Source organism: Talpa europaea, assembly GCF_964194135.1.
Source record: "Talpa europaea genome assembly, chromosome: 4".
NCBI lineage: Eukaryota > Metazoa > Chordata > Mammalia > Eulipotyphla > Talpidae > Talpa > Talpa europaea.
Window position 1 is genome coordinate 126,240,952 of NC_140070.1, and position 18,001 is coordinate 126,258,952.

Genomic DNA, 18,001 nt, shown 5'->3' on the forward strand with positions numbered 1-18,001 from the left:
GATTTTAGAGATGAAGAATAAGAGGATCAAAGAGGCTGTTGATTTTTTTCAGGTCCTGTGGTAAGGGGTGTGGTGTGAGGAGATCCCATTTCTAACTCAAACACACCTTTATGCTCACCACCTGAACTGCCCGGGCTCTGCTGTTCCATTCCCTTTGGCAGAGAGGGATGCCATCACCTTCCACTTACTTAGTCCTCTGACTACAGTTTGACATGGGGCCTAGTGCTCCTGGCCTCTGTCTGTCTCTTCCTACGTAGCTGCACATCTCCCTGCTGTTTGCGTGAAACACTTTCTAGATCACCCTGCCTAGGTCCCATTGACCCAGAAGGAAAGCACTGCCTTTCCCTTAGGCCATATGGAAAGAATTCCCCCGCCCAGTCTGTGCCAAGCAAAGACTTGGGCAGCATTTCTGTGATTGTGGTCTCTTTCTGTCATCAAACAAAAGTCTTAGTGCATAAAACTACTTAATAACCTATTCCCACAGATATTTTAGAGACTGTTTGCAAGTGTACATATCCATATCTATTGCAAGTGTACATCATGTATATCTATCCTAATGATATGCTTTCCAAAATTTGCATGGCTAATTCCTTTTAAGAAAGTTGGCTCAAAAGTGTAACTTCCAGAAACCCAATTCATGGAATCTTGAATAGACCTTACACAGTAATTTTAATGGCACTTCTCAATGCTAATTGTTATACTAAAGATCTCTGAGAATGTATTTTGAAAGCAACAGAACGCTACCTTTCTCATATAGTTAGACAAAAAGCTTAGTGAAGGAAAAATGAGTATCTAATGCAAGAGAATTTCCTTAATGACAAACCCAATCATAAGTTAGGTTTTAACTTGCAAACCTGTTTTTTTTAGACATTCTTATTGCTTTATTTGGAACAGCTCCCTTCTTTCACAAGCACTGCCAACAGTGTTAACACTATCTTTAAAAAACATATGCTAAACATACTGAATGTGGGGCTGTATTTTATTAATCTTCACATCTCCATGGCAACCAGCACAACAAAATGAACTAAGTAGATGCTCAATGAACAGTCTCTAATAAGAGAACTCAAAGATGCAGGGGAAAGTGCTTTTGTAACACACTATTTGAAAAAAAAAGAAAATTATCAGAAATAAGTAAACATTAAGTACTAGGACATACGTATAAACCACAGAGGCCAACGGAGTTTAATACCAGCACAGCCATCACTGTGAAAAATGGAATCATTAACAAATAATTGTTTTCAGCATATTGACAGAAAATATGGCATTCGAATATATTTAGAAATGGTCACCAGTGGTTTAATAAATCTTAATTCTTAGCTGGATTAATTCTTAGCTGAGAAAAACAATCAAAACCATCTGAATACCCTATTTATTGAGGATTCTGGTTCCCGACTTGTTTTTGTGTAAATAATCACAATTCCTGGATCACAAAACCACAACACAAGGTCATCAGACCTGCCACACAGTTGTGCCTCCACAGCAACTTCTGCTGCACCTGGGCAGCCCTCGCATCGGGGCAGCAGATTGTGCCTCATGTCCCTTGGTTTTCATTCATTCTGACAGGGGCCACCATTATGGGTTTCCCCTTCTGTCTCAACCCAATTTAAAAGGCATAAAAGGCATAGCTCTATTGAAGATTTGCATTATTGAAGAAATTAATCATAATATCGCAATAAGTATATAAGCAATATTATTTTCACAAAGACTATTTGTGTTCTTGATTTGATGTACAATATATTTTAAAGTAATTTCGACATGTTTTTTCCAAATGGGGGGATTTAATGTAATATTCAGATAACTGAAGTAAAGTGTCTGTGACCCTTAATTCAAAATAACATGCTGTATTACTTGAAATCTTCTACGCACAGAATCTTTGGGGGAGGATGGCTGGAGGTTTATGCCTGGGCTGACATCCCTGCTCCTCCCTAAGGACTGGAAGGGGAGACATAGCAGCAGCGTTGTTATTTACACAATGCTGATGCCCAAAAATCTATAATATGACACGACTCTGAGAGCAGCCTTAACCTCTTGACTCCCAGAGAAAGAGGAAATCCACTAGCCTGCAGGCCTCCTGCTCCTTGAGTCAAAGGGGGCAGGGTGGGGGCTGTTACCCCAATGCTTCTTGGGGTATCCCTTCCTCATCCCAATGGATTTATAATCTCTTAGAGTGCTGACCATGCTGTTCTCGCATCTGCCAGGCTTTCCTCACAGTACAAATCAATTTCGCAGTAAACTTGGGTCCTATGTCTGGACTCCATGAAATTAAATGTTTCATGTTTCATGTGAAGGTTTAAATGGATACAGGAGGGACCTGTATATCTGAAAAATTTAAGAATTGGTAAGATAAAGGACCTTCAAATATCTCCATTTTGATGAATTTTTATTTGCTTTGTATTTGATCCTTTATGAAAAAATAAAAAACTGTACAATGACTAGACACAGCCGAATTGTGTCATTTCTGTTAGAGAAGTGGACTGAAAGTCATTAAAAACTATATTGGCTCCAAGACTTTTTAAAAATAGTTCTGTCGGACCTCCCCAGTGGCACAAGGGGTTAAGCACCACACTATGAAGCAAGCCTCAGCCTCTGCAGCACGAGTTGGATCCCTGACCAGCCAAGGAGCAACCCACATGGCGCAGCAGACCTCTCCTGACTCTTTTACTGCTCCCCTCAGCAGTGTATTTCAGTAGATCTGCCTATTCTGCTCCCCATTCTGTCTCTGGTGAATCCTCTCACCCCCCGCAACTCTGGCCTGTACCCCAGCTCTTGTATGCATAAATAAATCTTTAAAAAAATACACTCCCCTCAGCAGTGTATTTCAGTAGATCTGCCTATTCTGCTCCCCATTCTGTCTCTGGTGAATCCTCTCACCCCCCGCAACTCTGGCCTGTACCCCAGCTCTTGTATGCATAAATAAATCTTTAAAAAAAAAATAGTTCTATCAAGAAAAGATCTTTCCTCATGATACCGTAAGTGATACCACGAAGAATCAATATGCATTCCCATACTACATAGCAGGTCTTTGAATAATGTTTTATTCAAAATTGTTTTGTTATGTTTACCAGAAAAAAAATAAACCTGGTTTCCCAATATGTTGTTTCATTTAAAGTCATTTTCTAAGAACCTACTGACCATATAAAGGACTTACTGTATTTTAAAGATGGTATTAAATAAAAATATATTTATACAAAGATGCCCTCAAATTAAATGTGGAGTTCAAATTTTCAGATGCTTTAAAGTTTTCCTAATTCAACAAATTTGAGCATCAAAATTAGCAATAACGTGTACATATTTTGTCACACTTTTCTCACCTTCAATGTTTAGATTTAAATTTTTTTTTGTAAAAATTACTGCTGTCTGAATAGGGATATGAATATGAATCTTTTCACTTAACATTATGCATTATTACATCTTGTGCAAAAGCAAAATCAGTCACCTACGGACACATACAATTTTCATTACTTACAGAGAGTGCCTTACAATTAATACTGTTTGAAATGAAGTTTTAAGCTTCTTGAAAGAAGCCTGTACTTGGAATGTTTAGGTTATATACTTAGAATGTTATTAACTGGCTGAAAAACCAAATAACATCTGACTACATTCTAATGCAGAATAAAATTTTAGATGAGTACTTAATACTTTAATAGTGTTTCTTAATTAAAACCAGCTGTTCAACCCCTCTCCACCCCCCATTATGAAACAATAGAAAGCTAATAAGCTAGAACAAAGGCAAAGCTAAAGTCAATGTTTCAAGCAAAATATCAGAAAAGCTTGGTTCTGGGTCCTGGCCTGGGAGTAGGACAGCTTCCTATTATGGGTGATTTTTCTTATTTAGGTCACAAATATCACTTCTAAATCCACCCCATGCTGCAGCTTACTCTTATCACCATTACAAGTGTAAGTAACCCCGTTCCTTTTAAACTTTCTTTTTCATGCATGCAAAAAAATTTACCAAGGGCCCAACTGTGTGCCAGTTCTGGAAAATAAAAATGAAGAAAACAAGCCCACATATTAGTGGATCCTGCCTGGTTAGTGCAGTAATTGAGGTATATGCAGTGCTGCCTACGAGCTGGTAGCTCTGTTGTGATATATGCTCAGCAATGATTAGCCTCTCATTTTCTTTTGCTTTGCTTCAATGAATTCAAAGCCTGTTATCTCTGGACCATAATTATTTTAACTATTACTCTGCACACATAATATAAACAGCTTTCATGTCCCTATCTGGTGTCCAGAACAACTGAATGAAATACTTGAAACATGTTTAAATTAATGTGTATTGAATAGACAGAAGCAAAATACTCAGTACAATTTGTCCCTGACTCAACTGTGACTTTTCATGTACCACTACCCGCCATAATCATTTCTTGGTAAACATAGGAAACACATGGTTATGTGAAGAATGCTAATTCTGATCTACTGAGCCTGCTGTGTTTTGTTTTTACATTTATTTTCAAAAAGAAACTCTTGTTTATAACTGTTTACAATAGGAAATATATGAGGCATATATGTGTCTGTGTATTGCATTAGTATTTACATATCCATGGACCGAAGTATTTAACATTGAACAATCACCAAGACTCAAAACAGCCAATCTACCAATAAAATCTAAATTTTGAATGTATTTACCCACATTTTGGAAATGTCTAACATATGTAGGACATTTGTCTAACATTTGTCTAACATATGTCTAACATATGTAATGCTATTTTTCAATGTGCAACAACAATCACTGTGCTTTGATAAGCAGAACATTTTTCTAAGGGTAGGCAGAAAAACATGGTATGTGGAATAAAAGATTTTTAACATGCAATGAACTAATATTGAGAAGTGAATTATTGTTGTGTCAGTTGATACAATGTGAAATTTAGTGACATTTCATCTTTAAACCATTTGTACACTGCTAGGGAAGAGGACAAAGCTAAAGATGACAAAATCTGGTGGGGAAAGCCTCTGCTCTCTACTTGAGCTGTGACCCTGAAAACACTCACATCTTTCTGATAAGATGAAACAACCACACAGTGTGTGAAATTATTTACTCTGAAGTGAAGCTACTTTCTTTCATTGGAAAATGAAAGAAAATGGCAGTGTTTTTGCTCTTAAGAGGAATGATGGAAAATCTGGTAATAACATCCACTGATGTTAATCAATACTGGTAGGATGTCGTATTTCATATAAAGTTTTTGCAAAATGTGCTTAAAGTAGCTTACTTCATATTAATAGAGTACAATATCATGGACCTTAGCTTCTTGGATTCTTTTTACACATTTTATTTGTAATTATTCTTTACTATTATAAGGACCATCAACCAACAATTTAACTAAAACTGTGACTAAAATGATGTTTTTATATTATCTGGTGTCTCAAAAGCTGAATAAAGAAGCCTTTATAAATGTTGCCTTATGTTTCAAAATACAGGTGACATGCGCCTTCAACTTTTCAGTTCAATATAAATATAAATGTCTCTACTAAAGGTGCTGACATGAATGGGACTTGATTTTCCTAATGGAATAACTATCCTGATTGGATAGTTAAGTTTCTGGAAACATTAAAGAAACTTATGGAATAATGTATAGGTTTCAGACGTGATAATGGGTGGTTTGGGAAGCATATCAAAAAGGGGAAGGAAAATAACGAAACCAAATTGTCTACACCTGGTGATATTTCAATTACATTCTCTCTCACCTGGGTTTACCAGGTGATTCATACAGTCTTGCTATTCAAATTATGGTCTATGGACAAGCAACAGATCTTATACCCTACCCCAGACCCACAGAATCAGAATCCGCATTTTAAAAAATTCCAGGTGATTCTTGTGTATATTAAAGAGTGCCAAGCAGGGACCTAGAGTTTCTGAATCCTGGGGGCTCAAGGACTGAGAGGTCAGCTTCCTGATGCATTTGTAAAACTTTTAAATAAAAGGCAGACCAGACATAGGCTTCAGGAGTTAGGCTGAGACTACTTCCTGCTATAGCGAAACCACTGGCACTTTCATTTTCAGTTATAAGGGCTTTGATTATTTGTAAACAACAATGCCAATATCAGGTATAAATAATAGAGCTTAAAATACAAGACTATGCTTGAGAACTGAAATTTTAAGATGAATAGCACCATCTACAAAATAAATTCTAAACTATGGATTATGTGTCCTAAAGTAGTAGGTAACAGGTACATATTAGGGCAGTTTCTGTGAGTGATTTAAAGAAAAGAAAATGTAGCTCACTGGTCGCTAAGTCGTTTCGTTCATGGCAGCAGACAGAGGCAAGAGGTCTAAGTCTAATAAGCCACATATGTGCCGTGCACTGGGGTTCTTACCTGTTTGTACTCAGTTTCTCTTCCAACCAATACCTGCAGAATGTAATTGACAGGGTCTCCTTTCATCGGTGGTACCGTCTCCCATAAAATTTCACATGTATTTCCTTCTAACTGTGTTACTCGAGGGGCTGAAATACAAATCCACATATCCAAGTTCAAAATTCAAAGTATGACATAAACAGTCACTATTTTAGCAGTACCAGTGAGAACCTAGAGAGAGTATTATGCCTCCCTGAGAGAGGAATTTGTCCAGCCTCCTAGAAAAACAGCAGAGCACCCTCTATGCAGAGAAGATACACTTGAGTTGAAAGCATTAGTGAAGAATCCTTTGCTCATTACTCTATTAATTACCGCTGGACTCAGTCACATGTGTGTCATTTTTTCCATGGCTATTGAGCACCTTCTATGATTAGGCTTGCATTAGATACTTGGGGGTGGGGTGTGTGTGTGTGTGCAAAAATGGATACAAAAAATTCTGCTTTGGAGGAAATTAAGATCTAGTTAAGGAGGGGAGATCTTAGGATGCAATTAGAAAAGGAAACATAACATAAGGCAGATGAAAATGAGAGGAACAAGCCAGAGGTAGGGAGTTCCAGGGACGGCAAAGCCACAAATGTGAGTGTAAGGACAGTGTGAGGAGCAGGTGGCATCTGAGATAAGTCTCACAGAATGAGCAACACAGTCTTTCAAAATTGTTACCTTATATTTATTTTTTAGCTTATTTTTCACCTACTGGAATTGTCATTCTGGTTCAAATGGTAGGCATTTAAAATGTGATAAAATTTTAAGGTATTTTCTCATAGCATATACTTCTCTACAGTTTAAATCAGCATCTGATATTTTTCTATTAAGTATCTAAAACATGTAATTCCTCTCTCTGAATCCCTCCTTTATTCCAAATTTCTAATTACACAATAATTAATTTTTAAAGACAGTTGTGAATACTTGCATTTCTGTACGATCTGTTTCAGAAGAAAGGTTCTCTTCAAAAAAAAGGTTGGAATTAGTTGGTAAAAACTCTAAGTAATTTATGGAAAAACTAAACAAGGAATCTTATCAGACTAAATAGTCCTCTGGCTAAGATAATTTCTTGAGTCCGAGTGAGAGGGCAGGGCCTTGCATGAGGAAACAGTCCTTGAACTGCAGGTGCTATCAATTCAATATTCTGTCTGCCACGAAATGAACGGCCACTAACAATCACCTTGAGAGATGTTGGAGATGGTGCCAGAAAGATCCATGAAACTTGCTAATTGGTAAATGTGGCAAATTTCCCTTGTCACAACAAATCTATCAGCCACCTCATGTTTCAGCACTCTCTTCTATTTTGGTTAAAGGACGACAAGATACCAAGGACTGGAGCGTTTACAGCTCAAGGAACCCAGCAAGGCCTTGTGTGAGAATATCCATTTATAGTAGTTTCTTAGTCACATGAAGAAGAAATTGTCAAAGAGCTTCTGGACTGTTCAAGGGCAGGGAAGTAGAAGGTGTTTACCATAAAGAAGCCTGGGTGGAGCTACGGGAACCTTCACAGAAGCCTAACACCTCTGACCAAGGACTGCAGGTCCCCACTCTCCCATAATTGACTCAGTGTTGTGGTGGCAACTGAATTAGCCCCTCCATGTGGCAGTGGTGCGTCACTGGCCTGCTCCTGGGGCCAGACACACGTGGGAACTTATTTACAGATTGTGCTCACTCCCTTACCCTCCCAAACAATAGAGTTCACCCTCACGTTTACCCATGTACAACTTCGCTCAGGTGGGCTGCTTATCTACCCATCAGCCTTGGGGTATTTCAGATGAAGCCACCAGCCATTCCCACCCTGCAAAGACAGGCAGCAAGGACTGTCACAGGAGCCATGTTATCAGGAGGAGAAGCCGTCCAAGTTCAGGAATCTCCAAAGGGGCCGGGTCTAGGCCCAATGCCAGGTGGCTAGGGCTGACTGTTGCTGTTTGCCCAGCTTTCCGAGTCAGCTGTGCAGAAGGCAGAACTGGAAGGAGTAGCATGTGGATTCCATTGAGTCAGTGAAGGAAGAACCCGGACAGTGTACCTTTTGCTCACTTGAGTTGGTGAAAGAACAACCCGGACGGGGCAGACAGTAAACTAGTCACTTAAAAATCTCAACACAAATACTTGAGGGGACCTGAAGACACTGTTACTGCAGCTTTCCCTAATGAGAGGTGAGGGTAGGGGGGAAGACAGTGCTGAGGTTGCCTATGTAGGCAGTCATGTGCTAAGCTGTCATAAATCTGTAATACCAGAAATTTACCCTCATTTCAAGCCCATTTCAAGCTTGGGTCTTTTTTTTTTTGTCCATCTACCCTTGGAGGGGATGAGAATGTTTCACTAAATTATTATACCAAATTATTGGCAGTAATCATATACACTTACATGAGAGAAGTCACTATTGATAGGCCCTGTAAGGCCTCTCATTTCCCCCAGAGAACCCATTTCCTGACCGCCTCTTTTAGACTGTTCTTTTGATTCTATCTTGCAGATATTAGAAATATTAGAATACATTCAAGGTTGCAGCTCCCTTGGCGCAAGGGGTTAAGAACCGCACTATGAAGCAATCTGCAGCCTCTGCAGCATGAGTTTGATCCCTGGCCGGCCAGGGAGAAACCCACATGGAGAGCAGACCTCTCCTGTCTCACCTGTTGCTCCCCTCAGCAGTGTATTTCAGTCAACCCACCTGTTCTGTTCCCTACTCTGTCTCTGGTGAATCCTCTCACCCCCCCTCCACACCTCTGGCTTGTACCCCATAAATAAATAAATCTCAAAAAAAAAAAATAAAAGAATACATTCAAGGTTAGATTCAAGCCTGCTACTCTTAAGTCTCAATAAATTTTACAATAAAGTATAGCAGAATATACTGTCTACAAACCTTTGATGGTGGGAGGGACACTCTTGGTTGTGTTGAAAGTGTAGGTTTCTGAGAAGGGACCTTCCCCAGCCTCGCTGGCTGCCTGGATTCTGAAGGAGTAGCATGTGGATTCCGTCAGTCTCTGAACTTTGTAGGTGTGACTGGGTCCTCTGTAGATTGAAACAAACCTACAGGAAGATGATGAATCCATTAAGCTACCTGAATTTTTATTAATGACAAGAAACTATAATGAAGCTAGTGGAGCAGTTTAGACCAATTTGGTAAGTACTTTTTATATAGTCATATTAATATTCAACCACCTGCTATGTTATGGTTATGTTTAATGTCTAATATATATTTAAGAAAAACACCAATTAAAGCAGATATAGTGCTTAGAATGAAACTACCTTTAAATAGTCTAAATTCTAGAAATACCAGTTGTCCATGTCTTTATTAATAAAGACCAGAAATTTCAAATTTTTTGTAATGGTATAGTTTACAGAATCTGAATGTGTTAATTTACCACCTAGAACTCTGGATAATTTACTGGTTAATGAAGTAAATGTTAACTGAGCACTAGAGAAATAAAATGAGCTCTTTACTTGAATTTCCCAAATAACCAAGTATTTCCTAGAAAATTAATTTCCGAGCCCCATTCTTAAAATGATACAAAAATGTTAAAAATTATACATTTTTGACAAACTGTGTACAATGAAAATTAAATACTGTGTCTAGAATCATCCAAGTTCATCAAAATAACAGGAAATTAGCACAGGTGAGCTTGACAGTTTATAACGGCAGCTTTTGGATTTGAACCAGGATTATTCATGCACCTCTCTGCTAATATTTCTTTTTTTCTTTTTTTTTTAATAGAGGCATGTTTATTTATTTATTTATTTGTTTGTTTTGTTTATACATGCACTGGGTACAGTCAGAAGCGCAGGAGGGTGAGAGAATTCACCAGAGCCAGAGCGGGGAGCAGAGCAGGCAGAAGGACCGAAGTACACTGCTGAGGGGAGCAGCGGGCGGCAGGAGAGGTCTGCGCGCCATGTGGGACCCTCCTCTGGTGGCCGGGGAGCAGCCGGGGATCGAACCGGCGCCACAGAGGCCGCGGGCAGCTTCGCAACCCAGCGCTCAACTGCTGCGCCACCGGGGAGGCCCTCTGCTAATATTTCCATGTGATGTAAGAAGGCATGAAGATAAAAAATAAAGCTTTGCATTTCAAGGACTTTTCCCCATGGTCTTGAAAAATCAATATTTTCACAATGAACTGGATTATAATTAGAACTACAACATAGCTGTCATCATTTTCCTTTTATACTTAACTATAAATATTTTGGAACTCACTCCCCTTTAGTTATCCAGGATTTTAAGTAGATTCAGGATTTGAACCTTGCTGACATGAATACATGAGTTAATAATGCAAACACACGGCCTTGTGTGTTTGGTTTGTTGTCCCAGTTCCCAGGTTGCAACAGGTGAGACAGGAGAGGTCTGCTCTCCATGTGGGTTTCTCCCTGGCCGGCCAGGGATCAAACTCATGCTGCAGAGGCTGCAGCATGTGATAAAACAGCCTGGAGATGATACGCTGTCTTCAGATACTGAGGAAGTCAGTCAATGATAGAATCATAGTTCAAAATTTCTGCCTCTTAGGCCAATTTGGCCTAAGGGATAAGCAGAATTTATGCATTCATTTACCAAACATTTCTTGAACATCTGCTGGGTGTTAGGCTCTGTGTTTAGAGATGAATAAAACCTAACCCTTGTGTGAGCTGCTCCTGCGTGTGGGCAGGGTTTTCTGAAGAACAGTTTCTCAGGATGAATGAATGGAAAGATAGACTTTTTTTTTTTTTTTTACAAAACCCATCAGAATTGATACTTATTTTAAAATATCCAAACTTTCATCAGCTTTTACAATTGAGATGCCAAGTCCTTCATTTCACAAATTTAATATTCCTCTATTTTGGTGTATAAGGAACACTTTTTACTGAGGGCTGGACATTTTTTTAATTTCAGGGGAAGCCAGAGTCCAGACTGAAACCCACAAGCACCATGGCAACCTATTTAGCGTTCCTGACACATTACCGCCTTAATGAAGATCCTCTTGCTAATGCTAGAGGCAAACAGCTATTGATTAACTCAGCCTTACCTGGGCTACCATGTCTAGCTAGAGTAATTGCCCTTAATTTTACCAAAGAAGTCCTGGTTTAAGAAGCTATAGTGTTAGATTTTCATTACAAACTTGCAATGAAGCCTGGCTTTTAAAGGAGTTTGGAGAGGACTTACTTCAGTTCTGCTTTCCTGTTTTATCATATACTAATGACAGTATTTCTTTTAAAAATAAGTTCAATATGTATTTGTGCCTAGATTTAATTCTATATGTGGGCAGTAGCATTCACAGTCACAAATACATTTACAGAAGCAACTTCAGTACTCTTATTTTTGTAGTGAACAAATAGCATATCAAATTGAATAAATAGCATATCAAAATTTTTTTCTCTTTCCTAAAAATTTTTTATAAAAGACCAAGCTAATTTTAAAATTTATTAATAAGCCAGAGTTTTTAATGATAGAATATGCTAAATGTGCCAGGACAAAATAATTGAAGACTCCATGTTTTAAATGCAACCAAGGATTAGAACTTAGAGCACAGCTTTGTGATGAAGAGGATGACATTTTCCCTCCCCCTTGTATTTAGAGCCCCCGGGATCAGTGCTTGGACCCCACACATGTTCATGCATTCTAAGTGCTGGGGCATGAGTCACAGCCAGAGGCTGAAAAAGGAGTCCTGTTGTCCTGGAGGCCTGATCTGCACTGTATTAGGGTGCACTGTTCTAAGCTGGACGTGGGGCGTGATGGTGTAGTGAGATCCCTGGAAGGAAATGACTGAGAATGAGGGAGTGAAGAAGAACCTGAGCAGCTGAAATGCCTACATAATCAGCAGGAGATGCAAAAACTCTCACGAGACCTCATCCCTCGTTTGATTGCTGAGGACACACTGTGTGGGGAGTTTTTTTTTCCTTGGTCACTCCTTTGGTCTACTCTACCTGTTGAAGACTGTACCATTTATTATTTATCTCCCTGTTTGCACCCCCACACTACTGGTGGGAAAACGTGGAGCACAGGGACTTGGACCCAAGAAAACTGAACTTGACTCTCAGCCCTGTGACTCACTGCCAAATTACTCACCCTGCTAAGCTGAAGTTTCTCCCATCTGCAAAACACAGACAGCATCTACTTTATGGGCTGTTTTAAGTGTCAAAAGCAGATGTAACAAAGATAACAACAGAGGAGGTTCCTTACTTCACTCCTAAGAGAAGTAACAATTAACAGGAGGGATGCTATATCCAGAGTGTCCAGCAGTTCATGGTAAAACTGAAGCACCCCTTGCATTTCAGAAACCAACAAAGACTGAACCAGAGGGTATGCAGAGGAGATTCATGGTTCAGTGTGTGGGAGGTGGGTGCAAAGAAATGTGTGGAGGCTTTAGTCAGGGGCACAGACAGAGATGACAGGCTACCAACTCTGCCAGGGGCTTTGGGGAAGGGAGAATGGAAATGATGTGGGGGCACACACCTTTCATCTAGGTGAAGCCCACAAGGAGGAGTTAGGGTGCTCCACAATGGTAGGGGCCCAGTTAAAGAGGATAGCAGATAAGATTCTGTAGACTATACTTTCCCTTTCTCACCTGGAGACTAGTACTGATGATGTGAATACATTGACAGAGACAGACTACTGAATCTCAGATCCAAGAGAGGAAAATATTGGCAGTGCTAAAAACACAAGCCAGCTCACAGTAATATTTCCCCCCCAACTTTCATAACATTTGCAATAGTTACTGGGCTACTCAATGCAACGTACCCAACTCTCCTACTTGCCCCCTGCTGCTGATATGGCAACTGCAAATACAGGCTTTCAGACCTACAGAAGGCAGCAGACACCAAAATAAATAAATAAATAAACAAACAAACAAATAAATAAATAGAAATAAAGCTACAGTGCCACCCGCTGGAAAATTAAAAGTAGTTCGACTTTCCAAATTATTAATCCAGATATTAAAACAAAAACAAAACAAGCAAAACAAGGACATTTTAAAAAGCAAAATAGGTAGACAAAAAAATTATGACATATAGCAACTTGAGACTTCAGAGAAATATGACATCACAGGGAGCAAATCATTCTCCCGAATCCAACCACAAAGACATGGAAGAGCATATCTCTGTATCAGATAGAAAATTCAAAATTTCAATGATAAACTCAGAGATATAGAAAACTCAGAAAGGGAAGTCTAAGCAACAGAAGAGAACCTAGAAAAGCAAATCAAGGAGACACAAAACTCAGAAAAACAAATTGAGTTTAGAAATAAAATTAATGAACAGAAGTTAAAAAACTGCAAGAAAATAACAGATTTTGGAATGCAAAGAACTTAATGAGGTTGATAGCTGGAATAAGCTATGGAAGCAGAATAAATGAAGGAACAAATCACTGCATTGTAGTAAAGTATAAATGATTCAGGTGGAAAAGAAATAACATTGATTAGAAATCAATCAAAAGAAGAAAGAGGGTAAAACCACAAGTTTGTAGAGAATAAATTATATGCCACTGAATAATTATTGGTTCATTAGGAAATAAAAGGTTAAATAAAATACCTAGAGATGAATGAAATTGACTTATCAGAACCTGTAAGATGCAGCAAAAGCAGTATTAAGAAGAGTGCTTACAGCAATACCTTCAGCAAGCAAGAATAGTCAGCAAAAAATCTAAGCCCACACCTAGATGAACTAGAAAAAGAAAAAGCAAAGCCAAAGTCAGTAGACTGAAGGAAACAGTAAAAATTAGAGATACGTTAACAAAATATTTTTAAAAGTCCCCCCCAAACCCCCCCCCAAAACTAAGACCTGGTTCTTTGAAAGAGATTAAGAAAATAGACAAACCTTTGCCAGAATATAAAGGAGAAATTACAACTGCAAAATCAGAAACAAGAGAAGTTACAACAGATGTCAAAGAAATAAAAAGAATCTTACGAGAGTATTATGAACAACTATATTGCAACAAATAGAAATGCACACATTCTTAGAAATATGTAACAGTGCGAGACTGAATTAGGTAGACTCAGACCCATCATGAATGAGGAAATTGAAACAGTAACCAAAAATCCCCAAAACCAAAACCAAAAAATCCCCAAAACCAAAAATCCCCAAAAAGCACAGGACCATATGGCTTCACCAGTGAATTCTAGCAAACTTTCAAAGACTACATGTTCTTCACAAATTCTTCCATAAAATGAAAAGGAAATAAACCTTCCATATTATATGAAGCCATATTTACCTGGGTTCTAAAAGCAGACAAACACATCACAAAAAAAAGAAAACCACAGACCAATATCTTCGATGAATATCGATGTAAAAATCTTCAATAAAGTACTAGCATACTAAATTTTAAAATAATTAAAAGAATCGTAAACCATAATAAAATGGGATTTATTCCAGGAATGCAAGGATGGTTCAACATCAGCAAACCAATAAACATGATACACACAATGAAAGGAAGGATAAAAATCATATGATCTTCCCAACAGATGCAGAAAAATCATTTGACAAGATTCAACTTTATGATGAAAACTGTCCACAAAAGGGAGAACATAAAAAAAAAATAGACCATCTAAGACAAAAGCACAGTAAACACGATGGCAAAAAACTGAAAGTTTTTCCTTCATGATCAGGAACAAGAAAAGAATAGCCACTCATTACTATTATAGTGTTAGAGATCCCAGCAAGAGCAATCAGACTAAAAAAGGGTATAAAGCAGCAGCCTTTCTGCCTGCCTGTGCCTAAGCACGTGCTCCTCATCACCAACTTTCTCCCTTTGCAGGGTAGCAGGTCTCTGGCCCACCTGTGACCACGCTGGTGCTTCTCTTCACTGACTTCCTCCCTGTACAAAGCAGCAGAGGCAGCTCTTCGCCCAAGGCTGTCAGCCTATGACTGTGCAGGCTTCTTTTCTAACAAACTTGTCCCTTTTATGGGCAGCTCTTACCGCCAGCTTGTGCCTGTACACGTGTTTTTTTTTTTTATAAATATTTATTTTGTAGAATAACTGGGGTGTAGGCCAGTGGTGCAGGGTGTGAGAGGATTCATTAGAGACAGAATGGGCAGAATAGGTAGATCTACTGAAATAAACTGCCAAGGGGGGGGGCAGCAGATAAGACAGGAGAGGTCTGCAGTGCCTTATGTGGTTAGCCTCTGGGCTGGGACTGAACTCAGGCCTAGCGGTGATAATGCTGAGACTTAACCCTTAGGCCACCAGGAAGGCTCCCTGTGCGAGTGTTATTCTTTTCTCCCTTTTTATAATAAACCTGTTCTTTTGGATATTAAAAAAAAGGATATAAAAGGCATCCTAATTGGAAGGGAAAAAGTAAAACTATCACTATTTGCAGATGACATTAAATTACATGCAGAAAATTCCAAGACTACAGTAAAAAGCGATTAGGAATAACAAATACAGTAAAGTGCAGGTTTCAAAATATACAAAATTCTATTGTTTTTTATGCAAATATGAACAGAAAGAAAAGCTTTCTAACAGAATCTAATTTCATTAGTTTTATTAGAACAGAAAATAATTTCATTTACAATTGCATCAAAGAGAAATAAATGTGTTTGATAAAATTTAATCAGAGAAGTAACAGACCTGACAGACATGAAAATGTATATTCTGTGATCATGGATCAGAAGAATTAACATTGCTAACATGGCTATAGTACCTAAAGCAATAAACAGATCTAACGCAATACCTAAAAACATCCCGAAGGTAATCTTCACAAAAATACAACAACAAAAATGTGAAATTTTTTAACTACAAAAGATCCTAAATAGCAAAATCACTCCTGAGGAAAACAGAGCAAAAATGGATATCACACTCCCTGACTTAAAACTATACTACAAGGTGACAGTAAATAAAACAGCTTAATAATGGAATAAAAACAGATACACAGATAAATGGAAAAGAATTAAGAGTCCAGAAATAAAACCACATATATGTACACAACTAATTTATGTCATAAATTTCTTGCTCCATTGGAATTTCTCAGCTACTATAAATGATACTTCAATAAACATGGGGGTGCATGTATCTCCCTGAATTAGTAGTTTGTATCTGGGCGATAAGTACCCAAAGTAGGATAAATGAATTATACAGAATTCCTATTGTTAATTTTTTGAGAAATCTCCACACCACTTTGTATAATGGCTGTACCAATTTACATTTCTATCAACAGTGTATAAGAATCTCCACATCCCCCCCAACATTTGTTGTTTGTCTCTTGGATAATAGCCATTCTTACAAGTGTGAGGTGATAGCTTATTGGTGTTCTGATCTGCATTTCCCTAACAATAAGAGATGATGGATCATCTTTTTATGTGCCTATTGAACCTCCACATGTCACCTTTAAAGAAGTGTCTATTCAGATCCTCTGCCCATTTTTTATATCAGATCCTTTTTATTGAGTTTTATGAGTTCTACATATATATTGGCTATTAACCCCTTGTCAAATATATGATGTGCAAATATCTTCTTCCACTCTATAGAATGTCTTCATTTTTATGCAGATTTCTTTCTCTCTGTTTCATGTAATTCTGTTTGTCTTTGTTGTTTCTCTTCCTGTCAGAGTTGAGTCCTCAAACACATATATAAGACAGATAGCAAGGAGTACATCACCTATACTATCTTCAGTGTATTTTATGATTTCATGATTTACATGCAAATCTTTACTTCATTTTGAGTCAATTTTTGTGTGTGCTGTCAGGTAGTAATCTAGTTTAATTCTTTTACATGTGGCTATCCAGTTTGCCCAACACCATTTATTGAAGAGAATTTCCTTGCTCCACTGGAAACTCTAGGCATTTTTGTCATAAATTAGCTAACTCTGGGAAACAATCTAAGAGAAGACATCCTTCTCACATACATCCCCGTAGGCTTTCTGTGTTGGAGAGAAAGCCACGCAGGAGAGCACTACCCACTCTGTCCTGCTGAATGCCACCAGAGCTGCTGCTGAAACAGATGAAGGTGGGAGCAGAGGGCCTGTACAAGCTGCTCATTAATGGAAATTTGGGCATTTTTACTTAGAGAAAGGAAAACTGGGGAGAAATGCTCTTTTCTACTAAAAATATTTACTTGGAAGGAGAAATATAAACAAAGCAGAGACTGGCTGGGTCACTGAAAGCTTACAGGCGAAATGAATTCTCTATGGCTCTGTCCCCAAATTGCTTCAGCTTTGACAGTAATGTCTTGTTGAAACTAAGCACTCTAAAGGTAATAAGCACACATGGATTTTAGTGCTGGTGATTTATTACTGATTTTTAAGAGTTCTACCTATATATAAGTATGAAAACAACTTTGCTTATTCTGCTTGCCTGTCAGGACACTCACTCCAAGGGGATACAAAGATCTCGACAACAGTGCAGTCTGTTATCTTCACTATGAGCTTGAATGAGGAGATAATTCTCAAGGCTGAGTTCACCTGGAAGGATTTTATGAGCTCCAAATAAAAGGATTAAACACATTCTATGATTCCTTGTAAGTATATATTAGGGAGGCGAAAACAAAAGATTCTTGACATTGTCAAGAAATTCCAGGGGAAAGCTATGCTTTTAAGTTCAGTATTTTATTTTTTACTTTTATTTATTTATTTTTAAAGATTTATTTATTTATTTATTTATACAAGCACTGGGTACAGTCAGAAGCGCGGGAGGGTGAGAGAAGTCACCAGAGCCAGAGGGGAGAGAAGAGTAGGCAGAGTAATGAAATATGAAATATTTCAGAGTGATGAAATATACT

The 18,001-nt window shown here is 38.3% G+C and overlaps 1 protein-coding gene across 1 annotated transcript in view; it reads right to left on the reverse strand.

Moving 5' to 3' along the window:
- Positions 1–18,001, reverse strand: part of FNDC3B (fibronectin type III domain containing 3B) — a gene marked incomplete at its 5' end in the record, with an annotated part of 243,117 nt that overhangs the window by 2,725 nt on the left and 222,391 nt on the right. Inside the window, 2 exons of the mRNA XM_084232401.1 lie at positions 6,313–6,440; positions 9,194–9,360. Of these exons, the coding sequence (XP_084088527.1) occupies positions 6,313–6,440; positions 9,194–9,360 (295 nt within the window). The remainder of the gene's footprint in view (positions 1–6,312; positions 6,441–9,193; positions 9,361–18,001) is intronic.